General features: G+C 39.6%; 1 protein-coding gene across 4 annotated transcripts in view; it reads left to right on the top strand.

The window, feature by feature from the left end:
- The window catches only part of KANSL1L (KAT8 regulatory NSL complex subunit 1 like), a 102446-nt gene that overhangs the window by 55164 nt on the left and 30362 nt on the right, over positions 1-16920 (top strand). For all 4 annotated transcript variants that reach the window (XR_008446725.1, XM_054044842.1, XM_054044844.1 and 1 more), the window contains exon 6: positions 1516-1720. Coding sequence is in view for 3 of the 4 variants with exons in the window: in XM_054044842.1 (XP_053900817.1) it covers positions 1516-1720 (205 nt within the window). In the remaining variant the exon portion in view is untranslated. The remainder of the gene's footprint in view (positions 1-1515; positions 1721-16920) is intronic.

A 16920-nucleotide genomic window follows, 5' to 3' on the forward strand; every position in this document is an offset into this window, starting at 1 on the left:
TCCAGCTACCCGAGCCCCTGAAACCAGTGCTTCAGAGCCCCCCACTTACACATGCTGCTCCTAGGCTGAGTGCTCTCTGGGCTTCTATTTTAACCCAGGCCGTACCTGGTAACAAAGCAAGGAATATAGGTTTAGCAGTGGAATTTCTTATCCAGAGTGACTATTCTTAAAAGCTCTTGAGTAACAGATCTTCGAAAACAACAGTGCACCCTATCCTGGTCTGATCTGGCCTCATCTGGGACTGGGAGTCCAGGGTTTGTCTGTGTTCAGACTGGGTGGAGTCCCTCTCGTTCTCTGTCTGTCTGTCTCTCCTGTAAATGCTCCTCAGAATAGAATAGCATTTCTGTCTCCTTACCATGTGCTGTATTGCAGCAGTTCTCAAACTGTGGGTTGGGACCCCAAAATTGGTCGCGACCCTGTTTTAATGGGGTCACCAGGAGTGGTGGTAGACTTGCTGGGTCCCAGGGCCAAAGCCCAAGCCCCACCGCCTGGGGCTGAAGCCAGTGACGGGACTCAGGTTTGGCCCTCCTCACCTGGGGCAGTGGGGCTGAGGCTTCGGCCTCCCCTCCTGGGTTGTGTAGTAGTTTTCACTGTCAGAAGCGGGGTTGCGATGCAATAAAGTTTGAGAACCCCTGGCTCTATTGGAAGACTCCAGCCTCCCTCCCCTAGTCATGCTCATGCCCCTGTGTAGAAAAACCATTGTTCGTTTGAGGGTAGGAGACAGCAGTTGAGACACAATCCAATCCAGTGGCTCCAGATTGCTGATAGCTTCTCAGCATAGTCCTTCAATAAGATGTCAAATACCTTTCCTGGGCTGGGCTGCTATGTAGAATGCAATTCCTTGGGCTTGTCTGAGGCAAGATTAGACATGTGTTGAACACACAATACAAAATAGAGTTTATAATTTTGATACAAATGTGTCACACTAGGCTGATATCTTTATTCTGAATGAGCCTTGGTTTATAGTATTTTTTTCTATTTAGTTACATTTGCCAAATAATTTAAATTAATTTAAGTATCCTAATGCTTCCTTCTGTTACTTATGCCAGTGTAATTCCATTTACTTCAATTAAATGTGGATAAATAGGGAAATGTCATGAATTGAGTTATAGAGTTCTCAGCTTTAAGGGTAAAATGCATAACTGACTTGGTGTAGTTACTCTAAAAGCAAGTATTATAATTCCAGGAACTTTATGTACTCTCAACCTTAACTCAGTTTTAGCACAGGTTTTGTCTGGGAATAGAAAAGTAAATGTGAACAAAATAAATACAGAATTCTTTATAGTGTCACAAAAGGAATTCATAATGTTAACAAACCAATGACAAACTTCTTTTGCCACCAGTTGTGATTTCTTGAAGTAGTATGTTAAAACACAAGTGTTAATTGTGGGTGCCTCTAGAATTATGGGGCTAATATTCTTGAGTATGTAAATCTACTAATTGTGAGAGGTTGCCTTTATATATTGAGCATTCTTGACCTTTTTGACTGATTTCAGTGTTTTCATGGCATTTCAGAGCTTCAGACAACAAAGAGGAAATGTCATCTTCTAGTAGCCAGCTGCTTGATCATCAACACATCAAAAAAAGAAGAAAAGACAGGACAAGGCTGAGATCGCCATCTGTAACTATCATGACCACATCTGCCCGAACAAGGCCACTTCAGAGTTTCCAGAAGAGGAAACTATACAGAATGAGCAGTGCATGTTACTGGAATCAACAGGTAGAGCTGTCTCCTCTCCTTTAGAATACAAAAGCAAAAATTCCAGCTGGCAGTGTCTGTATGTGTCCGTCTGCTATAACGGTATATTACATGCTGCTGTTTTGATTGTTCAGTACATTCAGACAGCGTGCAGTACATGTGATAGGAGTTTAGCTGTGTCAGCAGGAGTTCACAGTTAAGGAGTTGAATTTAAAAATTGCTCAGAATCCTGCTTTATCAAATTCATGCATTTGTTTTACAGTTGCCTTTAAATTCATTTTACAGTCGGGGGTGGGGTGATTTAATGATTTTTTTAAGGAGATTTTACTGCTGAGGAAACAAGCTACAACATAAATCTGCTAGCTGTTTGCTTTTAGAGCATTTGTTTAACTAAAGAAAGTTTACACAGCTGGTAGTGCATTATTGTGTGGGAAATTAAACTGCTATATCTTAATCTTGTTTCCGTTTTTGCCATTCCCAACCAGCTCTGCTCGCTTCTTCATAGCATTAGTAGTGCCTTAAAACTGTCTGTTATAAATTAAGATTTTGTCCATTACAAAGAAACTGAATTGAATTAAATGCTTAATGTGGAAAAATCTATTTTAGACTGCTACTTGTGTAAGACAAATGCTGTTTGTAGGCATGTCCACTATACCAAGAATACACTGAGATTCCAAATGTTATGAATACTGAGTGAGTTTGCCACTTGCTCCTAAAGGGTTGAATTACCTGCTGTTTTCCAAATTAGTTGTAAGGTCGTTATTAAAGCAGCATTAATCCCAAGGGATTTTGATGCTTTGCATGACCTTCCTATACCTTTTGGAAACTGTATTGTAGTGGTGCTTTTGCATCACAATAACACAGCCTGTTAGCGTTTCCATTCTAAAGTTGGATTGGCATTATAGGCGAGCAGGGCATTAGTGAACTAGGATTTTGGAAGGTACAATTTTGCTCTCCCACTAGTTTTTTGTGTGTACATATGTTTATACTAACTTGAAATTGTTTTGATTTTTAATTGCTTCCAGTAGTATGTCATCTTTAATCCCACAAATCAAATCTAATGAGAGCCTCTGAAAATAGGAAATACAATGGATATGTGAAAATTACAGTGGCAGTACTCACAACCCCTTAGGGGAAAGCATAATAAATGCTGTGGGTGAAATCTTGACCTCATTGAAGTCAATGGCAAAGTTCCCTTTGATATCCGTGAGCCAGGATTTGACCATATGAACAGATAAGCAAGATTTTTGAATCTGAATATGATCAGATATTCACAGATAGTGTGGTTAGGCCATTGCCAATAAGAAGCAAGATTTCAAGTTTATTATACGGTATATTCGCCTTAGGTTAAGAAAAAGATCTCCACCTCTCTGCAACAAAAAGGGCCAGATTTACAAAGGCATTTAGTAGAACTGGTGAGAAATTCTCTGGCAGAATATTTTTCCATAGGAGAATGCTGATTCATTGAAATAAAAATGTTTTGCGGAGGTGGCTTGATTTTAACAAAAGTCTGATGGAAAGTAGGCAGGTTTCTCTCTGAAACCTTTCTGGTTTCCTACCAGCTTGCTCATTCAGCTTCTTGGCAGCCTGGTTTTCCAGACTTCCTGCAGTTTGGCAGCCCGCCTGGAGGATCGCTTGGAACTGAGAGTCTGCAAGCTCTGGGAGCTCTAGCTCGTAAGCTACCATGCCTCTCAGCTTCTCAGTGGTTCAGCTGGCATGCTGGCATTGAGAAAGACTTCTATGTTCCCAGCTTCTCTGCAGCTTGCCTGGTGGGCTGCTGCAGAACTGCCTCCAGGCTCCTGTCTCCCCTTCAGCCCACTGGGCACTTTGAGCTTGGGAGCCAGCATTCTAAGACTCCTCGCTCAGCTGGGACTCCCAGGATTTGCGGCTCTGGTGCAACCCGTCAGGTGGACTGCTGTGAAGTCAGGGATCAAAGGGCTTTTCCAAATAGGAACAAAACTAAATTTTGAAATATCAAAATCCTCCATGAAATCAAATGACCTTACTCTGCATATATCTAGAGTTTAAGCCTAATGATCCCAAGATCGGTGCCTAGTGGGATTTTCGTAAGTGCCATTTGTACCTTTAGGTACCTAAATACCTTTGAAAATGTGGCCCAAAGTCACTACAGTTCTGACCAAAGAGGGGAAAAACCCCATAGAAAACAGTATTACAAGTAGGTGTGTGTGAACAGAGAAGTAGAGACCTAACACTTCAGCTGCAGGTCACTACTGCAGGACCAGAGCATGGGGCCACTAGGGGGTGGAAGACAAATGTGACTCTACCTCACCTTTTCTCTTTCTTGGATTGTGGGACTGGTTGGGGATGAAGATGGTCCTGGTTGCATGTTAGTCTGTCAGACTAGGATTTAAAGATGTGGTGTTAGGAGTTAGCTACCATCTTCTACAGATCTAGCGTAGACTTCAACATGTGCTACATGCTAAGACAGTTGAGTAAAAGACCCTCCGCCACTCCCCCACCCCCATCCCTGCCACCCTTGGCTTTAACTTAGCCAGTTCATTATGTGTTAAAGGCAGTATGTCTTGTCTACTGGGATTTTTCAAATATGTTATTTAGCGCATTACATAACACCTTAAATCTTAGTCTGGACAAGCCCAGATTGACCACTGTAGTTTGCACCTGATTGTAATGGCTCCCTAGGAACCATTATGCTGGTGAGGATTGATGGAATGCAATGTGCTTTGGCAGTCCCCCCACCCCCTATGCAAGAAACCACCTATACCTACCTATACATCTATAGGGAGGGGCCAAGAGCTGGCTGTGCAGACTTTACACCAGCTGAAGGTTTCTCTCACCTCCTAGGAATCCTTGTGTACTCATTTAGGATGGCTTTAAGGTTCTTTTATGTCACTTCTGCAGCCCAAAGGGACCTTAACGTGGGCCAGAATCTGGCCACTTCTGGATCTCTGGATTCAGTTCCTAGTCGCCTTTTCAAAGTCCAGTTTTTAGATTAATTTAAATTTTAGCAGTGGGCTTTTATAGATGGAAAAATGATTTGTTCATTTCTGAATCTTTTGCTTGGATGGTGTTCGCTTAGTGTTTTGCAAAGGAGGTGCCTAGAGTCTGGGTAGCCCAAGCAGTTGATAATAGGATACGGAGATAGGATCCAAGTCCCAGGGGACAGATGTCATTATCACTATTGCACTAACTGGAAATCTTAGTAGAGGAACCAAGATGAACTTTTACATCTAGAGCAGTTCTCTCTAAGTTAGTGTGGAGGCAAATTGAAGGAGCTGTGTGTGCTATGACTGTTGTGAAGAAAAAATAAATAAAAAAAAGATGTAGTCCTCCTGTGCTGTCAATCTAGGGCCTTTCACAAATGTCAAATTTATTTAAAATCTTAAAAATTAAGGAGAAAGAAAGAAAACGCTAGGCACATAATGCCTCTGTTGGAAAGGAGGGGAAAGAAATCTTGCCAAGGAAGTAAGTGACAAAATCAGACTGAGCATTTTAAACATGTTCTGACAACCTAAATTAAATAGATATCAAGTCCTTGAATTAAGAGCTGTCATCAGTGTATCACTTCCTTCAAGAAATCTTATTCTTTCCGTGGCCTAGCAGCCTTTCGGTCACTTTCTCTTCGTCTTAGTCGCTACGGTTGGTTACCCGGCCATTGATGAGATTGTTCAGCGTGAAATAGAAAAGCCGAGTATCATTCCAGGCTGATTGTTAGATTAGGCAGAATTTCTAAGGATGAGGCTGCAAAATGGGCACTGGCCCTTGAGATTGACAGTTATTTTGTCAGAGAACGCAACTATCAGTTTGTCAATAGAGAGCTCAGCAAATTTGCTTGATCTCAGACCGAGAAAGATAGATTTCACCTTAAAGGGATATATGAAGTTTCATGCTGGATTCTTAATTCAATTTAATAATGTGATACGGGGCTCTCTAGCAAGAAATGACCATATCCTCTTTATTTTGGGTACTTATATGGCCTCTGTTACCATAGTATCTGAGAACCTCACAATCTTTAATGTATTCAGCCTGACAACATCCCTGTGAGTTAGGGAAGTACTGTCTCTCTCATTTTACAGATGGGGGACTGAGGTACAGAGAGATTAAGTGATTTGCCAGAGATCACAAAAGTCTGTGAAGGTGCAGGGAACCGAACCTGGGTCCCAAACTAGCACCCTAACCACTGGCCTGTCTTCCTCCTGAGAAGTAAAACAGCGTTTCCTCCCTTTTTCCCCTTCCAGTTTTTTACTGGCTCATTTTAATACCTTCTTCAGGATGCCATTGCCCCAGAATGGTGGTGGATGAGGTAATGCAGTGGCGGAGTTTGACTGAGACAATTTAAAGGTGACTACATTGTCTGAAGTATCCTTCTAGCTAGATTTGAGATTGTCTTTTCAGATAACTAATTGCATTAGATTCCACTTATTAGCAACCTTTTGGTTCCCAGCAAAAAAGTTACTATTATCTGAGAGCTGCCAATAAGCAAAAGGCAGATCTGTGGGGCTGGAGCCAGGGAAGAAAGCGCTGGGACATGTCCCACAAACCTTCCTGCAGTTGGTGCTCGTCACATCCCAGCATTAACCTTCCTGAGGGGCCACAGCTAGGGAAGGAAGTGCTGGGATGTGCCGAACCCGGTCCCTGGTGTCAGGGCAGGGCGTAGCCTGAAGCACGCAGGGAGAAGTACTGTGCAGCTCCGTGGGCCCGCAGTACCTCGCTCCTCATGGGAAGCCCCAGCATCCAGGCTGCAGCTCCCTCCTTGTTGCTGCTCTGCCCGTAGCCTCCCCTTCCAACCTCATCTTCCAGACCACAGCACCAGGACTTGGGCAGAAGCTCCCCTGTTGGGCAGGGATGTGGGTGCCACACCCACCTGTGTGGGCAGCAGGTCCCAGGCCACTTGCAGGTTTGTGGAGCTGTAGATAGAAGGAAGCACTGGGATGTGCTGAGCATTGGCTGCAGAAAGGTTTGTGGGGCTGCCGCCAAGGAAGGCAGTGCTTCCTTCAGGGCTGCAGCTCTGTAAACCTGCTTGTGGCTGGGGCCTATCTTCCAAAATGTTGCTAAGTGGCATGTCTGTTGCCAATAGCCGAATCCAATTAACATTAAAGTCAACGGGACAGGATTGGTTCCTAGCAAAATGTTGCTGTGAAGCAAAGTTGTTAATACTGGGATTGCTGCTTAATAGCATCCACTATATCTGACTTCCTAAATTGAGGGGATCAAGTAACTCTGGTATAATAGTTTGAACAGGGTTGCTTTATTTTGTAGTCATAGGCAATTTTATGCACCCCTTCATATTGCTCCCATATGCGTGGAATAGCTTTCAGTTTCTCTTTTGTCAAATGCTGCTTCTTGCCCTTCCCATCCCTCCTTGGTCTTTTGGGAAGCTATTTTTAGTTAATGTCTCCATTACTAAAGTTCATACCGTCTTATTCCTGATCTCTTGTCCCATTTATCAGTTGGATTGTAAGGCCTTTGGGAGAAGGCTCATGTGTGTCGTGCACCGTAGATTTACAGAGCTATAGAATACTCATGATCGTTCGCAGATTCTTGTGTCCCAGAATCTCTTTGGGCTTATTCTAACTCAGTGTCTCTACACTGGCCTCTGTTTTGCCAATTTCGTCTTTGCAGAAAATAGCTCCTTTTGTATACTCCTCCTCTGCTTGACTCTGTTATCATTTGTTATTATTTAACATTTATATTGTGGTAGCACAATAAATGACACAACTTGGTAGGGTCCCTTTGTGTAGGTAGGTACTGTGCAAACATAGTAAATGACAATCCCTGCCAGAAAAATCTGTACAATTTGAAAGATGAGGCATAACAGACGGGTGAGGCTATTGGAGATTGGGGGAGAAGGGATAACAAATATAATAGGACATGGGTCATCTGGCTCTATTATAACCATTTGCTGACTACTAGTATCCTCAGAAGCCTGTTCATCCCTTTGGGCCAGGCTTTGCCTGTTCAGCATGACTGAGTACCAGTACTGACCTGTAGGTGAGAAGAATGGTCTCTCTTGCTCTGCAATCCGTTTTTCTCTTGATTCCTAAAGGGACTCTCTTGACTCTTCTCTGATTCCAGACCCTAACAAATACCAGTTTTCTGAGCATCTGTTAGACACTGAAGCAAGATAGGGTTTGTCTCTGGAAGAGTATTCATTCTATTTTTATTTAATTGCTCAAAAGACCTTACAATATTAGAAAATTAGGCCATTTCTTGACCTCAAGAGTCAGCAAACCATCTTTCAAAATAGAAGCTATGACTGTAATGCATTTTTGCAGTTCATCAAGATGATTTTTGAACAATTATTGAACTGTAGGATCCAGGCTAGTATGTTTTAGTACATCAGAGACACAGGAAGTACAGTAGAACCTCAGTTATGAACTGACCGGTCAACCAGACACCTCATTTGGAACTGGAAGTACACAATCAGGCAGCGAAGCAACAGAAACAAACAAAACAAAAAAAAACCCTGTATAGTACAGTACTTTATTAAATGTAAACTACTAAAAAAAAGAGGAAAGTTTAAAAAAAAATTGACAAGGGTAAGGAAACTGTTTCTGTGCTTGTTTCATTTAAATTAAGATGGCTAAAAGCAGCATTTTTTTTCCTGCATAGTAAAGTTTCAAAGCTGTATTAAGTCAGTGTTCAGGTGCAAACTTTTGAAAGAACAACCATAATGTTTTGTTCAGAGTTATGAACAACCTCCATTCCCAAGGTGTTTGTAACTCTGAGATGCTGCTGTTTGGTTTGTTAGTCTGGAAGCTCAAGAGCGCCTGAATTCCAACTGTGACTTTGCCACTCATTTGCTTTGACAATTGGCAAGTTATAAACTATCTGTGTGTGTGTGTGTGTGTGTGTGTGTGTGTGTGTGTGTGTGTATATATAAATATATATAAAACAGTTTTCAAGTACATAAAAGGTTGTTACAAGGAGGAGGGAGAAAAATTGTTGTTCTTAATCTCAGAGGATAGGACAAGAAGCAATGGGCTTAAACTGCAGCAAGGGAGGTTTAGGTTGGACATTAGGAAAAACTTCTTAACTATCAGAGTGGTTAAGCACTGGAATAAATTGCCTAAAGGGAGGTTGTGGAATCTCCTTCAGGGATTTTTAAGAGCAGGTTGAACAAACACCTGTCAGGGGTGGTCTAGATAATAGTTAGTTCTGCCTTGAGTGCAGGGGACTGGACTAGATGACCTCTCGAGGTCCCTTCCAGTTCTATGATTCTATGTTTCTACATCCACTGAATGCTGATAATAACTTACCTTGCCCACAGTGGTGTTGAGAGCTACAAAAATGTGTTACAATTATGAGGAGAATGGAGTTATGGAGTTGTGGAGAGTGGACAAGAGAGAGGTTTCAACCAGGGAGCTGTTTGTATTGTTTGGTATTATTTTAATTTTTTTAAATGATAAATATAATTTAAAAAGCCAATCTGGTAATAGGAAAAAGTTTAAATGTAAATATATTTCCAATTATATGCAAAAGAAGAATTAAAAATAACCCCTGGAAACTATCAGAAGAGGCTTGAATTTTTTTATTTATTTTTTAAACTAGGCAGAGGTAAAAATTTTAATTAAACAACACAAAAAAATTTAAACTACATTGATATCAAATTGTGCACTAGCTAACCCATTCAGCCATAGGATCTTATCACTATAACCATCATTCTCCTTCCTCTCCTGCTGCTTATGTCACGCATTTGTTCTTGCATCTTGTCTTAAGCCATTCAGTGGTTGTTTCTTGCGGTCTAACCCCACTTCATGATTGTGATAGCATGCAGTCCCCTTACTTAAAAGTTCCTCAGAGCAATGGATTGAGAGGACTGCAACTTAACAAAACTAAACTTCTCCAAAGGAGTGTTTACTTCGGGGGCAAAAAAGCACAAGGCTTTTAAATTCTAGTCTCAACTTGGCCAAATAATAAAATGTTGTCAAGTATCAGAGGGGTAGCCGTGTTAGTCTGAATCTGTAAAAAGCAACAGAGGGTCCTGTGGCACCTTTAAGACTAACAGAAGTATTGGGAACATAAGCTTTCGTGGGTAAGAACCTCACTTCTTGCATCTGAAGAAGTGAGGTTCTTACCCACGAAAGCTTATGCTCCCAATACTTCTGTTAGTCTTAAAGGTGCCACAGGACCCTCTGTTGCTTTTTAATAAAAGGTTTTCATCCTTCTAGTACTATTTTCAGTTGCTCCCCTCGTTGCCATTTTGTTACTGGATTTGACTGATATATGTTCTAGTGCAGGGGTAGGCAACCTATGGCACGTATGCCGAAGGCGGCACGCGAGCTGATTTTCAGAGGCACTCACACTGCCTGGCTCCTGGACATCGGTCTGGGGGGCTCTGCATTTTAATTTAATTTTAAATTAAGCGTCTTAAACATTTTAAAAACCTTATTTACTTTACATACAACAATAGTTTAGTTTATATATTATAGACTTATAGAAAGAGACCTTCTAAAAACAATTAAAATGTATTACTGGCACATGAAACCTTAAATTAGAGTGAATAAATGAAGACTCGGCACACCACTTCTGAAAGGTTGCTGACCGCTGTTCTAGTGTTTTTCTTAGAATTTTATCTGTGCTGTCTGCTGTAGTGTATGTGGTTAATAATAATGTGGAAAGGTAATTGTTCTTGCCTTGACGTTTGATTTTGGTAGCTTTTCACATAACGTCCCAGGTAAACCCACAATTCTTGCTATTTGGGGTTTTTGTGTTTAATCTCTCCACACTATTAAATGTCTGTGCGCCTAATGAGAGACACAAGGTGGGTGAGGTAATATCTTTTATTGGACCAGCTTCTGCTGGTGAGAGAGAGAAGCTTTGGAGCTTACACAGAGCTTTTCTTCTTATCCGGTGTTTTGCACCTTATTTGGTTATTTACATCTGAATTGGTGGTGATTTATAACTACTTCACACTCCCTTTACACTGTTATTAATCACTATACAATTTAAACAGCAGTGGAGAATCAGGCTCTGTGAATATTCCCTACTAGGTTCTTTCCTTTTGAAGCCATGCTGGCTTTTCATTGTAAGGATGAGAAGTACTAATTTCTCCTTGTTTTAAAATTTCTCTATGTTGTGTCTCCATCTACTGGTTAAACTTGACAAATTTGGTTGTCTGGACTGACTCAAAATTACAAATAATGTACTAAAGGTGAATTACCTTTAGATGTCAGTAAGAGATGAATATTTTTCTCACACAGAGGGAATAGGCATATGGAGTAAAAATTACATCACAGAAGTGTTGTCAACTCCTGCCATTTGTATCTTGTGATATGCTGTATCTAAAGCCCCAACAGCTGGAGTCAAGTGATTACATAAGAATCCCAGATTTAATTTTTTGTAAAGTTTCCAGATCTCATGGTTTCAGAAAAAAATTCCAAAAGCATGAAGTGAGTATGTACCCTAAAGTCTCAGAAAACAGAAGGCAAACAAAAAGAATCCAAATTTTATTTTTTTAAAAATATCTCAAGATTTTCTGGGTCTCAGCTCATGATTTTTGAAAGCTTAGGGTTTGCTTAGGGATGGCAGTACTGTTATATGGTTATTACAGTACTTGTTATTTTTAAGTGACATACACACATGTTACCATCTTAAACAAGTAAAGACTGAATATCTGCTCTGGTTTTAATTTAGGTTTTAAGCTTTTTAGGGCAGGGAGTTTTATAATATGCCCTGATCCTGGCTGGTGGTCTTTGCACTACTGTAATACAAATTGTTGTTGTTAATTATTATAATACATGGAGAGCTTTCTGTCAAAGTTAAGACAAAAACAGGAATTGACAGCAATGCAAGGAGGGGTTGGGAGAAAGGCAAGAGTTAATGCAGTATGAACATGCAGTTACTTAGCCTAATGCATGCATCTTGAGGGTTCCACCCCATTTTGCTTGAAGGGGGTGGGTGGGGGAGGGGAAAAGAGTGAGATAAATTATATATAAATATTTGTAAGGTGTTTTGAAGTCTGTATTTGAATCTCTTCCAGGAAAATCTGTACTATATTAGCCATATTGCCACTCACTTACATGTGGTACAAGATACTCATGTAGATTTCTTTGTGAATCATTATTACAATTACCTGCTTTCTGTCATTAGTTTATTCAGCCTATACATGTTTAAAAGTAATCTTTCTTTAGGGCAGTAATACAGCCCAACATGTTCTTCCAGAGCTGTCTTCCATATAATGAAGTAATTTTCCTCCTTTAATTGCACAAAGGGTATTCTGTTGATCTTTTGCCTTGGTATCCCCAGATGTTGACTGCACCAGTTGTCTGTGTATAGCTTCTTGGCACAGCCAGTCTATGAAAAGCTGTGAATATAAGGAATGCTTTTGTGTTGCCAACTCTCCTACAAACTTGTTTAAAGTAGAGCAGGGGTTCTCAAACTTCATTGGATCGCAACCCCCTTCTGACAACAAAAATTACTGCACGACCCCAGGAGTGGGGACTGAAGCCTGAGCCTCTCTGCCCTGGCGGGGGGGGGAACCTGTAACCTCGTGCCGCCCGGGCTTCAGCCCTGGGTGACAACAGGGCTCGGGCTTTCGCCCCGGGCGGTGGGGCTCAAGCTTCGGCTTCAGCCCCAGGACAGTGGCGCTTGGGCTTTTGGCCTTTGGCTTAGCACCTTTGTAGAAATGTAAAATCTTTCTTCTTGATTAGTCTGCTGGGGAGCACTATATTCCCTGGGGAATACGATCACCATTCGGTAAATACAAGTAGTAGCTGACAAAGTTTGGAACAAAAAAAACCCAAGTCTTTAGTTTTAACAATAAAAATCCTCTTCAGAAAGAAGAAATCTATAACCCTGTAGCCCCTGTGGGTTTATGTGTTATCTAATAGGAAAATAGCGTTAGTGTTGGAACACTATGTGATTTTCTGGATAGCAGTAAATCCATCTAAAGCAAACTTTTGTGGAGATAGCTATGTTGGCCAGCCAATCAATCCAGGAAAGATTTCTCAGCAATAAGGATCTGGCATGGTCCTTTTAATGTGTCAGCACGATTACAAAAGGTTTTCCTTTATCTTATTTAACTGATCAGTGATGAAGCACAAAACTTCAATTTTCAACTGATTAATTAAAAATAAAAGGTCAGTATTTCAGGCAAAACACACAACTCCTATTGAATAGAAGTACAGTCTCTCTAACAGTCAGTGTATTATTATATGGCTCAGGTTGGAAAGAAAATCTTAGTCTGTATCTGTGAGGGATTGGATGGCCCACGAAAACGGTAACACTTATAGAACCTTTTATGACTTTAGACCAGAAATTTGAATTTGGATAGGTTGGTTTATAAGTAAAAGTGGTTATCATCTGATAGATGTTTTGTGAAATAAGTTGATAGTCTCAGTCCAGGTTCTTGTCAAACTTGTCTATATCACAAAACCCACCATTCCAGTTGGTATCCTTGTTGGTAGTCTCAGTAAAGAGGCCATAGACAGACTGATTCCCTCTCACCCTTTTAGGGCGGCTTGCACTGCCATTGGCTATAGTCTACCTGTCATGTGAATAAACAGAAGACCTCTGTCTCCAGCATTTACAATCTGTCTAAGATAGTATGAGTTTATGGGTCCCTACATTTCAGTGCTATCCAGAGATTGAGAATGGTTTTTAATTATTAGGATCTTTACTGTAAAAGAACTATGTTAAACTTACTCTAGCTACATGATTTTGTGTGGTCCTCCAATGAGGCACAGAAGAGAGATATTGAAAATTACCCCAGTTGGGTGTTTGATAAAACTCCTCAGTTAGTAGCCTGAGTATATATAGTCTTGCAGGCAATGTTATAGGAAGGCTCTATGGATTTGACATTGTGGGACAACACAGGAAAATCCACCCCAGATTTTATTTGTAACTACTAATATAGTGTATATTCTTGTCTCTGGGTATATTAGTGGCATTCTAACACATTATATAGATAGTGGTATGCATACATGGCAAGCACTGAGCTAATAGTCATATAAAGGAGTATTCCAAACACTTTTCTCCATGCCTGGCCAGTTACATTGGTTTTCCCCAGAGTCGTCTTTTGTAATAGCTGGAGGTAAAATGTTTTAGTCTTCAGTTCACAAATGTGTCACCATACATGTAGTGCATAGTTTCAGAGAGCTAGATTTGACTTGTAATAATAAAATCAGAATACTTACAGTTTAGAAACAGCAATGAGTTTAGATTATTAAATTAAAATTCAGTACCTCATACAAAATGAAAAGCTTGTGTATTTATCCTATATGCACTTCTGTCATTCATGAAATAAATGAGGAACACTGCTTGGAGGAGAGGCCAACAGACAGACAAATGATCTGATCGTGACACTAGGCTCTATTATTAAAGCAAAAACTGTATACTGAACAAATCAATGATGATTCACCAAAAAGACCACTTAAACTCTGCCCATATGAATGCATAAATCACTCCTGACTAAAAAGACAGAAAAACAATTATTTGCAATTTGTTTGGTGCTTAATTGGGGCTGCTAGCATCCCATTTTGAAATGTGACAACTTCACAACAGGATAATTTGTCAATTCCATATCAGAATTTTATCTGGCTACTGATTGCTTAAGTATAGGCTTTAATCTGGCTATCTGGAGTGAGTAGGCATCCTCCTCTTTCAGATTTTCAACTAGATTTTCATTTCGGATTGCATTTCTGAGGAAGCGTTTTCTTTTCAGCTGTGTCCAGGCTCTTCACAAGCATAATCTCAAGCAGACCTGCTATCTAGTATATGGAGTTTATTTGAGGTAACTCCATTGACTCATTGTTACTTACAATGAATTTATTCCAGTTTTACATTGGTGTAACTGAGAGCTGGCCAACTGGTTGTAACCGCAGAGCTCAATGCTATTTTATTACATTTAGGCTCACTTCCAAGAATTGCTCAGAAACGTACAAGAGTCAACACATTTGACTGTTTCATTTTTTTTGTTTCATATACTGATTCTGATTAGTATTCACTTCAGAATTAAAAACTTGAAATGCAAAAGATTGTGCACTAAATTTATGTCACTCTTCCTTGTAATAAGCTTTCTTCCCTTTCTTAATATAACTGGCATTTAAGCAACACTGTTCAGTTAATAATCCTCCCAGAACAAAGGCAGTAATCACTCACTGAATGATTCATCGTCAGTTTATCACACTAACAAGCTACAAATAATCTTTTTGGATTAGGATGTGTGTATTGAATTTGGGAATAGTTTCTGCTTGCCCTTTCTGATTTCTTCTGAAGCAAAGTCAAACAGTGCTGAAGATAAATTGCTGGATGAGTAGATTAGAATTCATGGGTAATGTTTAGAGAATTAGCTTTTCCTTTGGGTGTATTTTCCCCTTGTAGTTTAAAATAACAAAATAAACTTCTGATACTCTTCATTGTCATTCCATAAGCATCATCTTTAGTTTTCATAGACTCCGAAGAACAGAAAAAATTATGTTCCTTCTACACTGTATCTCCTTATACACACAATCATGTACTCTTGTTATTAAATTTATACTAGGAATGACATTATACCTCAGATTTTATAGGCACATTCAAGGAGAAAAAAAGGGTGGGGTGGAATAAGTTTAGAGAATGCAAGCTCTTTGGGGGAGAAGCTGATAAAGGAATTGAGTTTCCACGGATGTTTTCTCTATAAAAGATTTGCCGTAGATATTTCTCTTCTAAGGCTGTTTAGATTCTTTATAGAGAATGTCCCAAGGTTTTATGAACTCCTTGTCAATTGTTGGAACTCTGTATTCAGTGGGGATAATGGATAGAGCTGGTCAATACTCAGAATTTTCATTGTGTGGGAAATTCAGACTTTTTTCTGTAATTTCCTTTTGCACTGAATTGTAACGGAAAAGTCAAAATTCCCCCCAAAGTTATTTCAGAAATATTGAAACATGATCAAAAAGTTTCATTTTGATAGTGTTGAAGTGCTTTTTTTCAACTTTATCATTGAAGCATTTTAATTGTATTGAAAGTTTGAAACAAACCACTTAGGTAATTTCTCATCAAAAATTTCAACAGAATCAATAAGTTCCTGCAATACATTTTGGTTTTAGTTAAATCAGCCTTTTCCAACAGAAAACTCTTCTGTCAGAAATTTTTCAACCAGCTGTAATAACAGACATTCCTAACAGTGCAAGGTCAAATTCTTCTCAGCTCTTCATTGTTTGTAGTAACCTTCTTAGGAGCTTGAAAATAAAATATCTCTTCCTACCAGTTTTCTTCTTTTGCATGTGTTAATCATTATTTTCTCTTGAATTACAAATTGGCTAATATAGGGTTGTTTGTTTTTTTTACTTCCTTGTTCGTGTACCATTATGTTGAATGATCTGAACACTGATTTGGGAATAGAGTCTCTTTAGTTGACTTACTGCAGAGAACATGAGCAAAAACATAAAAATCGTTTAGAGAATTAAACTGCTTGTAAATTTAATTACTGTTTTTAACTAGATTTAGAATTTGATGGATATTTCTGACTACACTGTATGCACTTCAAAGCAGGTGAAAAAGCAGACTTAACTAACTTCACAATATGTCCTAAATAATGTTGGGGAACAAACTGATTTAAAAGCAGGAAATTCAGAGTCAAGACTGAAACTCTAAATTTTAAAGATGTCAGCCTTATCTGTGTATTTTCTGGGGTTTGTTTCAGCCCAATGATTAATGGTTAAAGAAAAATAGATCTCAAGTGAAAGTTTTGTAATTTACCAAAGATTTGATTTATTTCTCCTTGGAGTCATTTAGGTTTCTCAAGTAAATAGGCTGTTAAGGCAGTTTGAAAAATACATATCCAAGAGATTGTATTGGCTTTTTAGAAAGGTACTAGTCTCTAACGGAAATACGGACTATAACTGTTAGAGAGGCTATGTTAACGTAGCTATGTCGGCATAACCCTCTAGAGTAGAGGTAACATACTTCAGTGGGAGTTTTTCTATTAGTGTGGAAATACTACCTCCCCGAATGGCATTAGCTATGCCTACAGAAGCACTTTTCTATCAGCACAGCTGCCTCAACACTGGGGGCTTTGTCAACATAGCTGTGTCACTAGGAGGTGTGTTTTTTTCACACCCCTGACTGATATAGCTATGCTGATATAAGTTGTAAGTATAGAGCAGGTCACTTCTTTTTGTGCAGTTTTAAAAATCAAAGTCAAAGTGGCTTCCTGTGAGCCCATTCAAGTTTGTTTATGGTGTTCAGAAATGTGTTAAACTTTTGTTGTTGGTGGTTTTTTTCTTTTTCTTTCTTCAAGGACCACCCTTAGTAAGTAT

The sequence above is a fragment of the Malaclemys terrapin genome, chromosome 11 (genome assembly GCF_027887155.1).
Source record: "Malaclemys terrapin pileata isolate rMalTer1 chromosome 11, rMalTer1.hap1, whole genome shotgun sequence".
NCBI classification, from domain to species: Eukaryota; Metazoa; Chordata; order Testudines; family Emydidae; genus Malaclemys; species Malaclemys terrapin.